A 20,768-nucleotide genomic window follows, 5' to 3' on the forward strand; every position below is an offset into this window, starting at 1 on the left:
CCCCCAAATATAATAAGCCACCCAACTTGGCAGGAGATGCACTACTTCAAGCTACTCCTTCCTTTTTTATTTTAAGCCAATCAGACCATTTCTGTAAGTGACATTTCCCCTGTAAAATAAATCAGTACTACAGCATCTGATGCCTAGGCTGATATTTAATTTCCTTGAAATTCAAGTAAAAAGGCATACAAGCTAATTCCCTTTCCCTACTATATGTTTCTGTTGATGATGGCTGGACCATTACTGTCAGTTCAGTCTGGGCCTTGGTCACTGTAAACTGTACTGGTTTGTGTCTCTGTAACATTCCACATCTTTATCTGGACATCTCAAAGCTGATAGCTTCTTTCTAACTTGTTCTAACTAAATAATTGCACATTTGCTTTCATTTCTTTTGTCCTCTCCACTCCGTGAAACAAAAATTTACCACTATTAAAGTCTTATAATTTGCTCTACCCAAGCACCATACTGGGTGTGCTATTAAAGCAAGCCTGGGGGTAGAGAAAGGGAAGGGAAGGATGCAGAGAGAAGGGGAGGTGAAGTGCAGAATGAAAAAAGAAAACAGAACCTTTTTGCAGCCATCTTCGGCAAAAAGTGAAAATTAAAAGAAAAAATAAAAAATACACAGCTGATACTTGTGTCTGTCATTAATACAGAAAACAAATCTGCCAAATTATTTTCAAAGATAGCATTTGCAGCTAAGAATGGCAAATACTTATTTTGCTTATAAATGTTAAATTCTGCTAACAGGGCAAGCTGAATTAGTTTCAGTCTGATGATCAAAAACCAAGTTTCCAATCAAAACTAAGTTTTCACACTTTCTTTACCATAATGTATTTCAGTTTTAAAAGCTTAATTCCAGATGAGTGAAATTTATTATTTATTTCTCTCCTCAGCAGCTAACATTTCTAGCAGAAAGTATATCTTACATTTTTATCTGCCTATGTAGCAGTCCAATTTTTCATTATAACAATCATGCGGAATTAAAGCAGGTAACACCAACTGTTCTTTTCTCAAGAGTACTGCCACTGTTGCTTTTGCTTACTAAAGGTTGATCACAAACCATACCGCACACCAGAAAACAATGCTATCAAAAAGCAAGAATATCCATGTAACAACACAGTCATACTTTAAAATAAATCAGAAGACAAAATTGTGCATATAAGTATCAGATTAACTGGAGTTTGAAAGGAATTTCAGGGCAAGCCTGGCATAAAGGCAGAACTAGAATTGTACCAGTCTGCAAAGTATGCAACTTGAAAGCAGCTTGAACCACCCCCACACAAACCTGCAAAAAAACAAACCCAACAGTATACTGTTATACAAGAGAATGAAAACGTACCTATTTGTTGTGCAGCTTGTAATATAGCTTTTAAATCACCATTTACAGTTTGGTGCTCTTTTTTGCCCAAATTGTCATCAACAAACTTTATTATCTTCTTCCAAGTAAGATCAGACTTCAGCAACTGTGCGTGCAGCTTTGATCTTTTAGTCTGAAAATGAAAGATACTTCCATTTATTTCAAATTACTATATAGGGGTTCCTTTAAACACCAGATAGAAACATCTCTCTCCAACTGCATTTAGTCAGAATGTAGTAACAATTACAAGCAGTTTCCTTGTTACCTGTTCTTTACACTCTTTCCTAAGTGTAAGGAACAAGGAAGACATACACATCCTTCTCACTACCCTATTCTTTCCAAGGAAGAATTCTCTGTAAAGCCAAATATTTGCAACTTCAAGAGATTTATAGCTCCCAAGATTCCAAATCCATTTTACATTTCAGGTTACCACAATACATCTATTGCTATATTGCCTTTTTTTTTTTTTTTTGGGGGGGGGGGGAGGGGAGATGGGGAATGTGAGAGGAAGAAGTACCTTAATTCAGTATCACTAAATTTATTCTAAGCATTCCCCAACAAGAGTCCAAGGTGAACTTCATATTGAATGGCAAGCATTTGGCTCCTCAGCTCTGCATAAGCTCAGAACTACAAAAATACCAGCCCAGCCAGTGAACACAGCCAAGCAACTCTATCCATAAAGCACATCATGATTGTAAGGACCTAGCATAAATCACAAAGTTACAGCCAATTTGACTTTGAGCGAGGACACTATGAAGGAATGCACAGGAAACTATGCACACATTGCCAGTTTTGCTTGCCTGCTCTTACAAAATAGCAGTGCAAATGAAGAAAGCAAAAAGTTTTTATTTACACACTAATGCTTTACAATTACACTTTGGAAAATAAAAAAATCTTTACCCTTAAGTCAGCTAATTCTTCACTGTAATCCTCATGTTTAGTGACATTTGAAAAGGAGCGTAAAGCGCCTGTAAGACGAGGCAAGGCCATCTGTTATTCATTCAGTGATCCATAGGATGAGAAATCAAAACCCAGTTCGAGCACCTAGATGAGAACAAAACAAATAACATGGCTTTGTTAATGCTACAAATACAAACTCGCATCACAAACTTGAAAGAACATTTTAAGAAAGCAGAACTTAGCTGGCACTGCAATTAAAGAAGTTGAAAAAAATCTCTCTCAAAATGCTGATAATCAAGATTTGATAGGAGGGAGGTGAAAGCACAGAGCACAGGCAATACATGGTAACATGCAGAGGTCACTCAGCAGGTTCTTCTTCTCTCTCTTCCCTAAAGAAAAGTCACCAGCAATGAGGCGAAGTGGCAATTACTCCTTTAGTACCACTAACACAAGAGTATTATAGTGAAATCTATGTAACTGAACTTTAGCCCCCCATAGCACTAAGTGATTACAACCTACGGGAAGACTTCCTCTGTCAGCCCACGCTGAGAGCTTTCAGGTCGTTAACAGCCTCCGGCACTGATGCAGAAGCATCCTTCTCGACAACTGCTTAGCCAAATCTAACCAGCGAAACAGGCAATGAAAATTACAACACAAAAAAAAAAAAAAAAATAAAAAGACTGTAATTCACACAGCACTATTATAAGAGATAAAGGGAATAAGAGGGCTACCAGAAAACTGGAAAACATTATGCCTCAGGATGTTTCATCTCACAACTGGGAGCACACACACACACACACACTGCAGGGCTCTCTCCAGGACTACAGTCTGCTTCTGCATGGCCTTATTTCCTCTGTGAACAGGCTCATATCTATACAGTAAACCACAGCTGTTCTCCATCTGAACTTGTACTCGTTCCAAGCCTTTTACTGAAACTATTCTCAAAGTTATTTAATTTCAAAAGGTGCCCACAGCTGAATTAATGAACTCTAATGCACATCTACAGCTTCTGATGGTAGCAGATAAATACAGATTTAGATTATTTTTGAAACAATTAATGACACCATTATGCAAACCTAATGATCTGCATCATTCTTCGCATGCCTGAAGACCATTGGCCATCCAGAATTTAAATAACTTAAAATAGACTTAATTACTTCCCCCTTGCCACACACAGTCATATACTGTACAGAAATCCCTGCTTTAATCCAATTATCCTTAACATTTTTCTTCATTTAGTGCCTTCATTTGTATTTTAGCTCTCAACCTTGCAATACTGCACAAAAGCAAATCCAGATGCAGCGTTCCAGACACAGACATAGAAATGTCACTGATTTGTCAGGTCTGCTTGTTTTCCCACCTTGCATTAAGATGCTTTTTGAGAAAAGCTATCACAACAGCTGATATTTTGGAGACAAATGTTATAATGATGAAGCTACAAAATATGGAAATATAAGATCTTTAACTGTGAAGGAGACAGAGAGGACATGTTTAAATTCAAGCCTAGAAGCAGAACAAGGCAAGCAACACTGCAGCTTTTGAGATGTCCAGTGTATTTATGACACATAATTCATAGCAGCACAGCTCCTAGTGAAAAAAGCCGGTGTAGCTGCCATTATGGAAGGGCAATAACGTATCTAAAAGTTGAGGGAATCCAGCCCAACCTTTTTTGTTTGAACCCAACAAAAAAGGTAAATCAGTGTCCTACTGATGACAGCACTTCATTTTGCCTACTTATTTCTACACTCAAATACATTTTTCTATAGAATTATGGTCCTTTAAAATAACATATAACAAAATAATTTTAATATTATCTAACTGTCCTTTCTGAAATAACATGCACAGTAAAGTCTGAACCCATTTTAAATAAGTTCACTTTTCACACACTTTTGGGAGATTTTAAAGCATCTCCAGCAGGCTCATTTGTTAGGAAATTGAATTTTAAAGGAGTATTTCTTCTGCTTTTATTCATCATTAATACTATCTGAAGTAAGAAACCTGGAACCCCAGAAGACAAGTAAGAGCACACCTTCCTGATCACAGCCTTGGCCAAAGAGTCAAATGCAGCTCCGAAGTTCTATAGTTGAGCTCATATTAATAAATGCTGCCGCATGCTTGCCAATGTGCTTGCAGAACTTGCAGTCCATGGTGGGGGGCTGGTTTGGCAGAGCAGCTGCCCATGGCTTTTCATTTATAGGCAAACCCCACACATGCCCTTCACTTCTGGTTCATGGCACCCACCATCATCAAGGCAACACCAGAAAACATAGTGATAAGTTAGAGAGTGGGGGACAGGTGCTACTGTTAATGTGAAAAACAAGCCTATGAATGCACACTTATTTCTCCACCCGTTACAGCCAGCTCTAAACACAGTGTTAAAAATGCAGTAGGCCTATGAGTAAACCCTGCTGATGAAGGTACTTGCCTGCATCATGCTGCCTTTAGAGTGGATCAGCTACTGTTGTCTTCCTGCAGCCACCATAAGGGTAACTAATTCCTTCTGATTTTACAGAAATATATCTATTTGCCAGCAGCTTGATCTGAAACATCTGTAATACCAAATGATTCTTGATCCTGCTAAGACCTGCTGGTTTTGGAAGAAGGACCTAAAAGGCTGCAGTGACAAAACCATACTTACCAGGGCCCACATTATAGAGATGCAAGATGAAATTTGCCACTCCTATGTCCATTCCCCCTTGAGAAAAAAGTCTGAGAATAGGTACCCTCTTATTTCATGTTTGTAGAGGAACACATTGAACGGGAATTCAGATTTAAGTTTACTGCAACTTTACATGGTAAAAATATCCCCCTTTCCCCTTCTCCCCTGCAGTCAAGTAAGGATAATTTGGGCCCACTTTCCTAGGAAAAGGAAGACTGACGATTCCTAGAACTATCTCAGATTTCCTGCTTCTTAAAAAAACCTTTATCTTTCCACCAAGCTTCTGTTTGTAAAGTAGAAAGAGCAGTATCCACCTTTCTAAGGCTTTAGGAAGATGAGAGGCAATAATTTTAAAGCCCATTTTACTTTTAAAAGCAAGTGCATTTTTAATTGTGAAACTTTTTAAGAGAGAAAGTAAAACATAAAAGCAGATTATACTCAGAATTCATGTGTGAAACCATTCAAACTTTATTGGTCAAAAGCAAACATGGAACGTAACATCAGCAAGTTTTCAGTCATTAAATTAAAACATTTAAAAAAAATTCTAGCAACATCACAAAGGTAATGGACATTACTATAGTTTTCCACTTCATATTTTCATAAATTAATTATGTTTTCCTCCCACTCCTGGCCTTCCTATATTTTTTTATGTAAGCAACTAATAGATCTCTTTCTTTTCTCCACTGAAATGTTACAGCTCTTATTGTCAAAGAAATGCCCTTTTTAAATTTACTTAATTCCTATGATCACTAACAAAACAAGCTGGCTGCCTGGCAGGGACATGGTCTAGTGTGAAGTGTCCCTGTCCATGGCAAGGGGGTTGGAAGTAGATGATCCTAAGGTCCTTTCCAACCCTAACTGTTCTATGATTTATACACTAGCAATTAATAGCAGGTTACTATTTTTCACTTTCACTTGTGGAAATAGAAGCATTTTAAATTAAAAGGAAGCTAAAAAGGTGAAAGATATCCCAACCATAAAGCAATACAAAAAACAAAGAGACCATGCAGTACCTTCTTGTGCTTTAAATATATTAAATTAAACATTAGCACAGGATTATCTAAATCAAATGTAAAAGCAGCAAGAACATGAGGACACATGAAGATGTTTTAAATATATCCGCACAGACAATATTTTACTTATTTACACCCCCCCACACTAAATTTTACTGACAAGAACACATTTTGGAATTGCTAAATTAAGCTCAGCAATTCCATTCACACAAAGGTAAACTTCATATTTCATTCATTTACAAATACATCTCAATATCTAAAAAAAAAAACCACCCCACATTTTATTTGATGTGTATCGCCCATTGCAATTTTAAAGAAACAAATAAAAATATTAGATAAAAAGCTATTTTACAACAACATGGACACTTGTATTAGATTCACTTAAACTTCCTATCCAAACATGCTTGTTGCAAACAGTACAAATACAGCACCTAGCATCTAAGTTGACAGCCAGAGGGATGATGGCAGTTTAATAACGTTTGGGAAGTTAATCATAAGCAGCATGCCAAAGGAAGATCCTACAATATTAATATTTTCCAACTTCATACTTTGCACCTTTATGAGCCGTGCTATACGGTGTAGTAACAATTGTACACTTGCAGACATCTAATTTTCAGCAAAAGGCTCAGACATCACACTGGAATTCTCCCAAGTTGTCTGGGTCAAATCTTGCTGATCTCCAGTCAAGGCAGGGTCACTCTTTGAAAGGGAGATGTCAAGACTAAGGAATATGTACTCAGGAAGAAACAGTGACTGCCTGTCTTTGAAAGGAGGATGTCAAGATTAAGGAATATGTACTCAGGATGAAACAGTGACTGCTTCATGCACGGTATTCATCTCAGTGAATACCAGACTTCAAACAAATGCTTCAGCGTAATGAGGAGGCATAACAGTTGCTGTGTGTGCCATCCTTCATATGAGACAGTTTCAGGATCTTAATTATTTCAGTCACTAAACCAAAAAAAAAACCCCATCCTAAAAAACAAATAATGGAACTGCAAAAAAAAAAAAAAATGGAATTCAATAGAGTATTTTTCCAGATTCTCCCTCTCACAATCTTAGCCATCCACATGGGATGAAACACCAGCTGCCTAACACTTCCTGCTAGCATCAGCTAGAGAGGCGTTTCCTGTGATTATGCCCAATACGGTTTTGGTGTGATGTCAAACATGTGGCTTGGCCCAATAATGCAATCATTTTAGATGTGCTTTTATATCATTACTAAGGATAACTGTTGTTCTAGACAAGAAAAAAAAAAAAGGAAGAAAAAGCAATCCTTTTTTTCAGAATAACTCATCTTTCTTTTCCAAGAAGGTAAGACATAGTTTATTTGTTAGCCTGAGAAATGTCTGCATTTTTATACCCCATCACCATTTTATTCACTGCAGGAAGAGACAAGCTGCATTCCAAGTAACAGAGACTTAAAGAGTTGCCTTACATGTGCAGATTCACTATACATGAACCTTCAACATGTGTGCTCATTTAAACCCTAGGCATGAACAGCAAATCCAAGATACATGGCTGTGTGTATGTTTTTGCTTTAGCTTAATAGGGGGCTTCTACGCCTCTCTCTTTCACACCTTGCCATCAAGAGAGGTTGAAAATAACCTCAGAGGGTTCAACTTACTCTACTCCAGCAAACTTTGTCACTGAAGGAAAAGCAGGAGGTGTATGGAAGTTCAATACAGAGGTACACAGCCAAAGGAAGTAAAGAGAAGATGAGAAACAGTGAGAGAAAGAAAAAACCTCTGAGCTAACAACAGTTAAGTAACGCATGTCACATCACATCAGAGATGGCTGAAAGGATGCGGGATGTACTTCAGAACTATAACTGCTGTAAAAATACATACATAATTGCATAACTGCTGTGATATGACCATGCTAAAGCACCTGATCACATGGTAGTAAGAAAGTCTTCATAACACACTGCTGTGCTGAACGCACAAGGATAAAGCCTCCAACACTAACTACTGGCCCCAAAGACGACACTGCCAGGTTCTTTACAACTCAGCTTCAGGAAGTAAAAGAATTCCTTACAAGAGTAGATAAGGTTTCACAAAAAAAAAAAAAAATAGGAATAAACAATTTGAGGTCACTGCACACAGGTACAACTCTGTGACTACCTGAGTATTAAAAGTTATACAAGTAATAATCAGCAAGCGTAACAGGCTTACTGTAGGAGAAAATCACTAATAAACACTTTGACCTTTCTTCTGAGCCTTAAGGGAAGGCAAGAACAGGAAAAATATGTATTTCTCTGCTGTGCATAGGCTGCTTCAAAGACAACATTCTGCGCAGATCAAGTCAAACCTTTAAACGTTACAGAACCTGTGATAACAAGTAATCTTCACAGAACACCAGGCTGGAAGGGACCTCAAGAATCATCTGGTCCAACCTCTCATGGCAAAAGGACAGTCTAGAAAAGATGGTCCAGCACCCTGTCCTGCTGAATCCTAGAAGTGTCCAATGTCGGGGAATTCACTACTTCCCTGGGGAGACTATTCCACTAGCCGATTGTTAATTAAAAATACTTTTAAACAGTGCTCAACTACTGAAGACAGACATAGTCCCATAAAGTAATATTTACTAGAGACAGAGTCACTTGCCTCATCTTCAGAGATCACAAGCCACACAAGCACTTCAAACAGCACATCACCTATTTCATGCTCAGCAGATGACAGCTGCCTTACTGACAGTTTATTATTAGAGTTTAGACTTTTTAAAAAATGTAGTGCTGCGTTACTGGAATATTACAATGTGTGCGAACTGGAATCAAAACTAACAGCTGCTGCCCACCCCTCCTAGGCTGACTACCTACAGTGCTGGCAATACAAGAGAGAAGATACTTTCAGAAAGACACCTGTAGGGATTTCCACACTGAGAAAACCCTTAACTATCTTTTCACAAAGCCTGTAAATATCAGGAGTACATTTTATTCTATTAGAAAATGGGGAGGAAAACAAAAATTGAGGCATAATATTGCTATCCTTGGCCAACACCATGAAAAGGAAAATTGATCCATTATGTCTCTAGTAATCTGAGGAGGTTAAAGCAGGATTTTTTCAAGTTGTGGATTTTTTGAAATGGCTGCATTTCTAGAGCTGTAGTCACATTCTGTTAGAATGTATGTAAAATTTCTTAAAATGCATTTTAGAAAAATTGTACTGTAAGCTAAGAAATATGCACAAGTCTAGATTCTCCCATTTAATAACTAAAAGCCTTTGAGCAAGCATCATGAGTATTTAGCACAGCAGATACACAAACTGTTCAGATTTATGGAATCAACTTTTAAGTTGGAAAAAACTTAACTCCTTTTAAGGACTCCCCATAAACAAAAATGCCACACTAACAGGAAAATTATATAACCAAGCATTTTATTTATATTGATGCTTCAAAGGCAACATAGCTCATATGAGGTCATGCTCAGCAATAAAAACTCAGGGGAAGGAGAAGCAAGGCAATGGCAACATCCATGCTTACAGCAACTGCTACACATCACCTATTTTCTCCCTGTCTCGCAGCAGAAGGGACGGAATGAGAGGCTGGGTGGGCATCTGGCTGCTGTTTGGGGTCAACTCACCACAAATAAATTTCTTGAAAGTAATGGAAGAGAGGACTTTCGGAGATCTTCTTTACTCTTCCCCAGTCTTTCAGGGGGAAGACAAATTGTTCCCCCTTAGAGCAGCAAACTAAGAATTCACATTTCTTCCACAAATAAATCAGAATCCAGTTTTGAAATACAGAGTGACTAAGCAACCCAGCTCAGCAGTCTTCACCAGTTTTAAAGAAACGAATGGTTGACAGATATCTGTTGGATAGATATTAATGGTTTTAAGAAATATTTGAACACATAAAAGTCACTACTGTACAAACTCACCTTCTTATTCTCAACTCCTTCAAAATCTGGTTTACAACTGGAAACCTGAAACCGACTACAAATCACCCAATAAATGCTTCAATTACCAACTTTTAATTCCATTATAATCTATTCTTACTCTATGACCAGTTTATGATTAAGAGTCAGACCTGTAATACTAGATTCCATTTATTTTTCAGGCCAAACTTCCAACATGCCTTTAGATAAGCAGGAGTAAAAGATGGTTCAGAGTAAATACATGCCACTGGACAAATGATGGGAAAGCCTAGGGAGGTGTTAAATCCATATGCCTAAACTATGATCCTAAACTCAGCATACAATGGAAAGGGGAGAGCCAGCAACTTTTCCCTTCCTAAATTGGCATTCTCCACCTTTCTGTTAAAAGACAGTCTTCTCTAGCATCAACAAGATTTAATAAGCCAGAAAAAGAACATTAGTTTTAATTTGCATCTCACAGATATGTGCTCGGCTAGAGGCTGGCCGCCAAACTTTAGTCCACATGTTAATGAGCTGAATAAAAAAACTGGGAACACCAACTGCCCTTTCAGCAAGGACAAATGGTAAATGCCCAAGCAGTCCAGCATAGCCACTGTAGCCTAATTAAAAATTTCTTGGTTTCTACCTAGCCTAATGGATTTTCAACAAATTATACATTGTTGTGTATAACTTCAAGAGAATATTCTATACCAAGGGACTAGAAGAACCTCAATGAGCATATGGCATAGACATCTTCCACACCACTGGTTTATTCAGTGAGCGCCATTACCATAGAACCAGAGTGCACTGCTACATCTTCCATCAATCATGTTTTTAGGTGTCTGTGCAAAGCGTTGGGGCGGGCTGACCTTGGCCATCAGCCAAGCAGTGAATAAAGCCACCAGTCCCCCACCACCACAGTGGGATAGGGGAGAAAACTGCAACAACAGTAAGAAAACTTAAGGGCTGAGATACAGAAAGCTTAACAGAGGAAGGAAGGAAAAAAACCCAACCTACCCCACACCAAAACCAACCAAACACACACAAGTGAAGGTAAAGAAATTGCTCACCGCACAGGTGACCAGTCTCCAAACAATGGACACCTTGGGAGCAAACCAAACCAAAAACCAACTAAGCAAACAAAACACTCATTTTTATTTCTGACCAAGAAAACATAGAGCATAGAAAATGTGTTTGGTCAGTTGGGGTCTGATGTCCCAGTTGTGTCACCACCCAGCCTCTTGCCCACCCCTAGGTTACTCACTAGGCAGGCAGGGTGGGAAACTGAAAGACTTGATGCTGTGTAAGCATCACTCAGCAACAGCAAAAATACAGTTCTAGTATCAACACTGTTTTAGCCACAAACCTAAAGCACTATGACTAGGATGCAAGTTAACTCATAAACCCAGTATAAGAACATACTCACATTGCCTTGTGCAGAGACAATCAGCTTCCTCAAAGAGGGATAAGCATAAAGAATACCCTGACTGTAGATCCTCACAGGGATTTTGCTTGCAATAAACAGGAAATTGCTCATTTCTGTGATGTGATCAGGTGTTTAAAAAGCAAGAATGGGTGAATACAGGATGACTGACTGTTGCTCATAAATTAATAAGGAGACACATGATAAAACTAAACATTAGGGTGAAAACAATAGCAAGTGAAATGCCTTCCCTATGTAGAACATAACTAACTCTGGGAATTCATTGCCACAAGATGCCCAAAAGACAGAAAGTTCAAGTACACTCAGAAAATAATTAGAGGAATTAATGGAAGTCAGATACTTTGGTAGTTACTGAACTCAAGAGCTTAGAGACAGATCATCAGTTATTTAAATCACTGAAAGGTAATATGAAAAAGAAGGCATCACTGTATTTCCCCCCACTCCCTCTTTTTTTTTTTTCAGTACATCAACTAAGCACCTGCTACTGGCACTACAAGAGAGAGACACTAGACATCTTATTTGCAGACACAGCTACAGGATGAGATGACAACAGAAGTTCTGAGGATTACAACTTGTGATTTAGGAGACTAATGTCTGTCTCTAAACCTGTTTATGTGTTCAACCCTTGTCTCCTTCTCTTCTTAGGTCAGACTTCAGTTATTGTATTTCTAACAAACTTCCAACTACACATTATAGATTTTTTTTTAAAACTGCTTCAATTAGATAATTTTGTCCAAATTAGAGATTAGATTTCTGGGCTTGGTTTTTTTTCCCCTCTTTTCTCCAAACATTAAAGCATAATTTAGTTTAAAAAAAAAGTGTGTAGGCTGGAAAGTGCTCAACACCAACTTCAACAATTGTTACTGAAAACAATTTACCAGGAAAACTTAAAGCTGTTATTTGGAGTAATAAGAACCTCCAGCAGATTTTGTAGTGGGGAAAAAATATACGTGTTCAGTACTCAAAACACTAATGTTAGCCTTAAGTAATCACACATTTAACAGCTTCCAAATAAACTTCACATTGTAACTATCCAGCCACAGACAGCATGTGCCTTTCCTTCTCCCAGCAGCTCCCCACCCCAACAGCAGCTTCTATAACTAAGAGCAATGAAACATACAGGAAGAATGGTGACCAGACTTGAGCTTAGGTCAGTATTTATAAAGGATAACTGTCGCAGAAAAATATGGACCCAGTCAGAGATCAATGTGATCAGACCAAAGCTGTTTATTGCAAAGCCTTAACTCTTTATATACTATTGCTTACAAACACAGTGATTTGGCATATTATGATTGGATACGTCTTGAAGACCCTTAGCGACTAACATATAATTGGTTAAGCACAGGTGTGAGAACTTGACCTCGAAAGCTTGCCAACAGGCCACAGTTCTCATAACTCGGTGAATTCCAGCTTCTTCTTATCTTGCTTGCTTAAGCTTCCTCAGGCCTCTCATGGCCTTGCTGTATCTTGCGGGATTATTCAGAGTTTATGTACCAATTATCCATTCTCCCGTGAGAACAGTCTCCACAGATAACTTTTTTTCAGAGAAAGAGTTGCAGTTTAACAAGAACTGCAGAAATACACACTGGTGCTTTACAAAGGAAGAATTTTCTATTAGTACTGCATAAAAAGATTTTTCAACTTTGTTCTTCCTGACAATAGCATTAAGACTACACTTCCTAAATCTGTAAATGATATTGAGATGCAAGGGACCGTAACTATTTTAGAAGCCAAACTACAAATTATAATTATCCTGAAAGAACTACATCCAACATGGACAGAAAACATTTTACATTAAAGCAAGAGTAAGAACTGCAAAAACAGGATGCCAAGAAATAAACGCAGTAGTTTCAGTTTTGCAGAAACGCATCTACAGACTACAGCATGTCATTTGTCATGCTGAAAATATGGGAAGACATGGAAAGATGGGAAACTTTAATATTTAAAGACAAGAGGGAGGCCTTAAAATATATTAAGTTGGCCCTCCACTAGTCAGTATTTAAAGACTCCATTAGAGTACTGTTGACATGGCTGTGTACCCTGTCTCTAGGAGGATGCAGTGGAGGATAAGAAAAATGACCAGCAATTTAGAAGAAATTACTGACTAGGAAAGATATACTCAGATTAGACAGGTCACTGGGGGGAGAAACACACTGACGTATTTCAACGACATACATGTCAGCTGCAGAAAGGAAGGAACAAGAAAGCAAAGGCACCAAAAAGAGCAATGTGTGCTCCTCATAATTTTAAAATTGGAAAGCCTACCTCAGGTTTAGCTTCCAAGAAAGCTCCATAAACATAGAACTGTCAGAACAAAATTCTGCCATTTGACAATTTCTTATCTTCTCTCTGATTCAATGAAACTAGTGATCTCACCTCTTCCAAAGGTCAAGGTAGCTTTTAGAGAAAACTGAGCAGGTCTAATATTTAAACCAACTTATACAATGTTTAAAGGCCCTAGTTGGGAGTTAGTCAGTGTTCCCATTTAAACGGCAAGAGAGTTCCTCCAAATACCTACACCTAATTCCAGGATGATGTAAGTTTACTCTGTCATGACCAGAACCATGTCAGATCCACAGGAAATTATTTTATTACGGTGCCTGTTGAAAAGCAGTGTGTGTTTAGTTAGACTCAGCAGCTCACTGATATAATTAACACTGTCTTCAGGTGAAAGCCAGCTTGCAAGACCTCACGGTTGGTTTTGTTTTTTTCCTCTTAAAAATTTATCTCTGCAACCTACCATGTGGACATAAACCTTGCTGTATCTTGTCTGGAATTGCTAGTATTTTTTTCTACTCATCGACTAGACTCAAGTCGAATCCATTCTCAAGAAGGTAACTAAGCTTGACTGCTAGATCCCTTCTCTGCAAAAGCGAAAATTACCAGTCCCGTTTCAATAGTACTATTTCAGAGTAAATTCTTTAAAAAGCCTGAAAACTGGAAGCAACCTACAAAAATGTTAGCATATTAAAAACAGCAAATTATAACTTCAGGACTCATAAAAACTTTTAAATAAAGGCACTTTTAAATAAATGCCACATCCTCCTGGAGCACCTGAAGGGTAAGCCTTAGGACACTAGAAATTGTCAGCACAAAGCTGCCAGTCCACCACCACCAACCAAAATGAAGCAAGTAGTAGTTGAAAGGGGAAAACACTCCCCACGACCACGTGCCTGTTTTGCACTCTTCTAGTTTTCTACATTTATTAGTCCAAGTAGTAAAAACTGAAAGTACTCAGGCCCGTTCAACACTTGTGCTCGCTCCTAACTTAACAACAGTCCTGCTATCCCCGCTTCAATAAGCACTCCGAGGCAAGACCTGAAGCAGAACGAGAGGAGAACTGGATCCGGCCTTTATTAGTGAACTCGTATCACTCGCCTGGCAGACGGCAGACCTCGGCCTCGGCCCCGCTGTCGGACCAGACAGCACGCCGCCCGCCCCCGCCGAGAGGTGTCAAACTCTGGCTCCGGCCACCGGCCGCGCTGGCACGAAACAGCCGGACTCCCCCGGCAGCGCAGCCCCCCTCCTCCCGCCCACCCTTTCTCCCTCGGGGGAGGCGGGCAAGACCCACGCACTGACGCCGGGGTACCGCCAGGCAGGGTGGTCCCACTCCTCACCGAGGGAGCCAGACAGGGGCTCCGCGCCAACCGCGGCGCAGAGCAACGTTCGCCCCGTCTGCCGAAGCACGGCGAGCTCCATCCACCCACCCACCCACAGACCACCCCGCCAGCCGCCGATCCCCGACCCCTCCCCGCTAAACCCGCCGCGCACCTGCCTTCCGGCCCGCCGGTTCCGTTGCCGCGAAGAGCCGGCGCGGAGCGACACTGCCGTAAAGCGAGCGGGCGGGGCGAGGCGAGGCGAGGCTGTCGCAGTCGTTGTGCTAGGCTGTACGGCAGTCTCCTTTCCTCTCTCCGGCTCCTGTGCAGCGCGGAAAGCCGGTGCTGCCCGCAGGACTACCTCGGGCACAGACCAGTCTCCATCTTCCTCCTGGCCCGCGGCCTTTTCTGTATAGGCAGACACCGTATTGCGGCTGCGGTGCCTCCCGACCCGGGTGGTTGCTGTGTGATCAAATACCCCTCAGGGCTGCCCCGTTAGGCCCTCGAGTTTTCGCGGGAATGGATTTCTGCGGTTCTCGGTCCTCTGGTCTTCACGGGCTCGGCCATCCCTGCACACCCACTGCTTCCCAGGCCATGTCTGCACACTGATGCCTTACGTGGTTTTCCACAGTGGTGTGTGTTCCTGATCAATGGGGTTTCTAATCGAAAAGCACCGTGGTAAAATGATGCTAAAGACAGCTGTGCATCCCTGGCAGCGTTCAAGGCCAGGCTGGACAGACCCTAAGGTGACATGGTTTAGTGGGAGGTGTCCATGCCCATAGCAGTGGGATTGCAACTAGGTGATACTAAGGTCCTTTCCAACCCAAAGCATTCTATTATTCTATGAAAGAATGAGCAAGGTCAGATAATTTTAAGACAAAAACAGATTTTAAGATAATGCTCACTTGAGTGCTTGTATGTCTGTATGCAAATACATCTGGACTCTTAAGAGTCCTCCAACTGGGCAACTTAGTATTCTGATGATTTATTTCTGACTTCTGGTTTCTCAAGTGTCTTATCTTGTGCTCTGCCTTGCAAAGCATGTAACAGCACTATCTTCTCGGATCACTGAACTGCTTTCATCTATGCAATTCTACCAAGTATTCTCCTCATGTAAAAAAAAGCAAGCTCTCAGATACACATGCCTGTTTTTGTATTTGTACAATTTTCCAACTGTTCAAAAAAGATGCCTCCAGGAAAATGGTAACATATTCCATTCCTCACTAAAAAGAAAGAAACATACGTAGGTTAGGGGCTTGGTAGACAGTCATGTGGAACTGGTTATGTTTCAAGAACTCTTAAATCGTTTGACTAGTCCAAAACTGGAAATCTTGAATTTTTGCCACCTCTATTTAGTCATTGTGTTATTAAAAATCTTCATAGTGGGCTAATAAAGAGTAAGTAATTAAGCTCCCATAACTTGATGTTAGATATCTCAGGGTTTCAGTCTTTGTATCATAATTTTGCAACCATATTCTTAAATCAAATGGGCATGTTTTATAAATGCAGTATTTTGTATTTCTAATGTACACGTGTCAGGCAAAGTTAAACGCAATTAAAAAAGAAAGCAGATCCTCACAAATTCTTCCAATACTCTTCAGTTTTTAAGGAAAGTTTTTATATTCTTTCTGAGGACAAATGTTAATGCAGAGTAAGGGCTAGTCATTGGCATATTGCTTTCCTTAAGGTAGGGGGGAATTTCATTACAGACTTGTCAATCAAAGCTGTTGCTTAACAAACACTACAGTTCTACCTTTCCTTCCTAGCTTCTTGAAACATGCAGTTCACATAAAAGCAAGTTTCCAGCCTAACCAAACGAAGACTGTTTCTTATCATAGAAGAGAGACAGTCAATACTGAGGCAATATGTATACTTCTGTCTATAGAAAAAAAAAATAGTATAATTTGAATGTTTTCTAACAGATAAATAGCAATAGAGGGATACTTAATAACTGTTTTTTTTTTAATAGACATTCAGGATGAATTTTACAAAACTAACCTTGGCAAGGAATAACTTGGCTTTGCAAGGTCATGTTACCCATGTATCTCATAAGATCACAGGCTTTGTAGCTTTGTCTGTGTTGTGCTCAATATCTTATCAGCAAAAGAGAACTCACCATATATATGATAAGAATTGACTTTTAGCCCAATGAATGTTTTAAGAGTTTAACAATCCAAGTTGTCTCCTTGAGAAAAGTCTCTCTTTTATAACACAGCAAAAACCTTCCTACTATCTACCCTTTTCTTTTGTGTCATGGTTACTTTTAAAATGTTCCTCTGGGTCCTGAGGGACCTATTTGTCCCTGTCAAGGAGAATGCAGGAGTGGCTTACAAGATGTCAGCAACATGAGGGCTTCCCTCAGGATAATTTTCCCCCTGGGAGGGTTCTTTTTGCCAGGAGGGTCATAATTTTCCTGCTTTCTTCCTCCCATCTTGTAACCTGAATGTGTTTATTTTTATATGTTTTCTTAACACAATCTGCCTTCTCAATGGCTCCCACTTTAAGTCTGGGAGTTTCCCAACAAGCCTCCCCAGCCTCAGTTGACAGAAATTACTATCATTTTGTACAAACTGACTGCCTCAATTTGTCAGACTACTACCAGATGTGGTATTCACCAACCTTAAGATAAAACACATCATGCTGTAGTCACTTGACCACTAGACAAGTGTTAAAGCAAGCTAAAACCAACTCAGGCTGAGACAAGCCTAGGCAAGTTCTGAGATTGCTCTGTCAGGTCAATACAAAGCCTGAGGTCTACTAGTTAGAAGAAGCAAAACAAAACAAAACTCCACATTTACTGGGTTATGTTTGTTTCCTCAGATTGGAAAATGTTGAAAATTTACATTTTTGTGGCTCTTTGATTTTTCTTTACTTTCCTGTTGTGTTCTTTCTTTGGCTGTTATACCTCTTGCAGATGCAATAAAAAAGTCTAAAATAGCCTCTTTCTGTCTTTTGCATAAAATCCTTCCAGCATAGCCATGTGAGTTCTAACTTGAATTTTAGACAACAGTTTCAGTGAAGTAGGCCCAAAATTGTAGGATCTGGGAAGCAAGAAATGTATCTGACTTTAAGTTAATGAAATATCCTTCAAATTTACATGAGAGTACTCACTGTATTACTTGATGTGTTTCTTAACCAAGCAATATTGTGTTCAGAGTTAAACAAGAGTATTTCACAGAGAACAATGGGTACTCTAAGACCTAATCCTAGTTTATGGTAACTGTGAGTATTATTACTTGAATTATTATCTGCAAATGCATTGCAATTTATGGCCTACTGAATTGATTCTTTTATTTCTTTTTGACAAATAAAAACTGATGTTAGTATGTGAACCATGAATTTTATAGCTACTTGAAGTGTACTTCAGATTCAGAAAAGAAATGGACTAGTAATTAGAATGACCTCGTTTTTACTTTGACAATAGAAAACTTATTAAATTAACTTGTTCCAAATAATTCAATGAATTCAGCCTCTGTTGCAGTTGTAAGACGAACTTGACAGACATCCTTGACTCGTTGATCTCTGCTGTGATGAGAGTATCAAGCATTCAAAAATAAACTTCCCTCTGCAGATGCCACTGTTAGCAATGCTGGGAAAAGAATTTTAAATCAATGTTATTATGTGAGAATAATGCAACTTCTGCAGAAAACACCCAGAACCTCTATTGCCCATGATTACAAAGCAATCATACTGTGCATGGCTGCAACGTCAGTGCTAGCAGAAGCTGGTATATTGGAAATGCTGTCACTCAAATGAACTATAATTCTTTACCGTCATCTTGTTCCCATGGCTTTTAATACTTTATTTGAAGGTCATTGTGGTGTTTTGACCCTGGCTGGACACCAAGTGCTCACCAAACCTGCTCTATCACTCACCTCCTCAGAGAGACAGAGAAGAGATAGTGTTGCCCAAAGAAGATGTTAATGCTCCATTACTGGCAGTGTTTGAGGTTAGGTTGAACAAAGCCTTGGGCAACATGGTCTAGTGTGAGGCGCCCCTGCCCATGGGGGGCACATTCATAAATGAATGTGTGAAAGGGATTGGTAGCTGTGAGAAACTGGCAATGGTCTGCTGTAGCTTAACTGTTCACTGTTTACACAAACTGCTGGCTTATGTGCGTGTGTTTGTAAATCTTAACAAAGAGAGGAAAAGGAACTCTTATATTTTATATTTTATTTAAAAACTAATTTGGGATTATATCCAGATTATTGTTGTGTAATTTTTCATATTAAGAGGTTTCTCAGAGGCCTGTGAAGCTTCTAAAGAAACACAAAATGACACAAGATGGGATAGTGCTATAGGAATTTGTGTCACACATACTGCAGGGGCGGAGAAGGCTGTTCCTACCAGCAGCAAAGCAGAAACCTCAGAGACATGATAAAGTAATTTCTAGCTAAGGATTTGTAAGTCCTGCTTAGTCACTAACTTGGAGAATGACTTCAGGTAAAGCATTTTGAAAATTATTAATTAAATGAATATTCCAACATATCAGACACATCAACATTTGTCCTATTTGGAAGTGGAATTGTCAATTAGAAGGAAAAACAAAGTGAAGGCGGGAGACACTTAGAAGAGTGCTGCCTGAGAACATTGAAAGACAGAGCTGTCCCACTATGCAGTGACTAATATCTTGTGCTTTGTAAATTGCTGAAGTTGGTGTGCTCACTTCTGACTTAGAATGGTTGGCATAAATTAATCAGTAACTAGTTTTGAATAGTATGCCTTTTGTTATGGATACCACTGATTTCCACCTATTTTTCAGGGGAATCTTATTAGCCAATAATAAGTACTTCTATTGAAAAAGATGTTGAGATGCTCCTGCTAAGATTATTTCTTTGTACCTTATAAAGGATTCATAAGAATTTTCCAGGTGTCCTTTAACACACATAAAAGTGCAATTATCCTTTTGATGTGATCATCATGCTCCTTCTCCCTTTTGAAGACTATTCAGGGAACCAATTATGTATATTGGAGACATTTGTGTGAACTGAACAGAAAGACCCTTTGACAGAGTGATCTTATTTAAAGTGTTAATAGTTTGACTTAAGGGATATGATGCTCTTTTGTCACATGGTGTATATCTTTCTGTTTTGGTTACGTGGTAAAAAGCATGTCTGCACATACAGAAGAGAGCACAGGGAGACAGTGGCTGGCAGGGCTACCTGAACTACCAACTTTGAGGACTCCCTGACCAGACCTCTGCCAGGACATCCCAGGAGAGCCTCGGCCATGGTCCAGGGTGACACCCACAAAAATAAGTCTGGAGCGCCTTTCAGGTGGAGGGGGTCACTGCATAGGGCTATGTGATACGTTACGGGGTGCAGGGGAAAGAGTATTTTGGGATTGTGTGAGATTTATAAAAGGGTGTTTAATGGGGGAGGGAAGCAGATGAATGTAGGTGATTTGGGGAGGAGCAGTCATGAAAAGACAGAAGGATAAGGGAATCAAAAGGGCCAGTTGCAGGTAAACAAAGTTGGTACACTTGCCAAGCTGTACCCTGTACCTGATCAGACATAAATGATCAGCCATTAATGTTCATCAGCCAAAGATCAGCTAGGTGGTATTTAAGACGCTAAAAGAGGTATGGTTTTTTTATGCCTCCAGCAGATAAACTTTTGATGCCTTAATCTCCCTAACACTACAGTGCAATTCCTTAACTATAATATTTCTCCACAAATAAACTACTTCACATTTTTATAAGAATGCATATATCAGTGATGCATAACATTTCTAAAGTCATGATTGTTGAATATTGATATTATATGTTAATGTTGTACATAGCATGATTCCTTACTTTGAAGGACATTCGCTTTCTCTATGAGTGTCAGATCATCAGATGATCAGCAACTTGTCCTTTTTTTTCCTGGAAGAATATAATGAAAGCCTGTTAATATTTTGACTCATTCTTTCTGCATGAAGCAACCAGCTGCAGAAGAGTTCAGATGC

At 39.4% G+C, this 20,768-nt stretch overlaps 1 protein-coding gene across 3 annotated transcripts in view; it reads right to left on the minus strand.

Moving 5' to 3' along the window:
- The window catches only part of ASCC3 (activating signal cointegrator 1 complex subunit 3), a 280,041-nt gene extending 264,947 nt beyond the window's left edge, over positions 1-15,094 (minus strand). For 2 of the 3 annotated variants that reach the window (XM_062608481.1, XM_062608482.1), the window contains exons 1-2: positions 2,258-2,401; positions 1,340-1,490 (exon numbers count right to left, since the gene is read on the minus strand). In XM_062608481.1, the coding sequence (XP_062464465.1) occupies positions 1,340-1,490; positions 2,258-2,347 (241 nt within the window). In that variant the 5' untranslated portion in view covers positions 2,348-2,401. Of the gene's footprint in view, positions 1-1,339; positions 1,491-2,257; positions 2,402-14,997 lie in introns of those variants that run through there. The other variant, XM_062608480.1, reaches the window with a different exon arrangement.
- Between the last annotated feature and the right edge of the window lie 5,674 nt (positions 15,095-20,768).

Source organism: Pezoporus occidentalis, unplaced genomic scaffold (assembly GCF_034315485.1).
Source record: "Pezoporus occidentalis ecotype Australia unplaced genomic scaffold, CSIRO_AGI_Poc_V1 ctg13, whole genome shotgun sequence".
Lineage (NCBI taxonomy): Eukaryota > Metazoa > Chordata > Aves > Psittaciformes > Psittacidae > Pezoporus > Pezoporus occidentalis.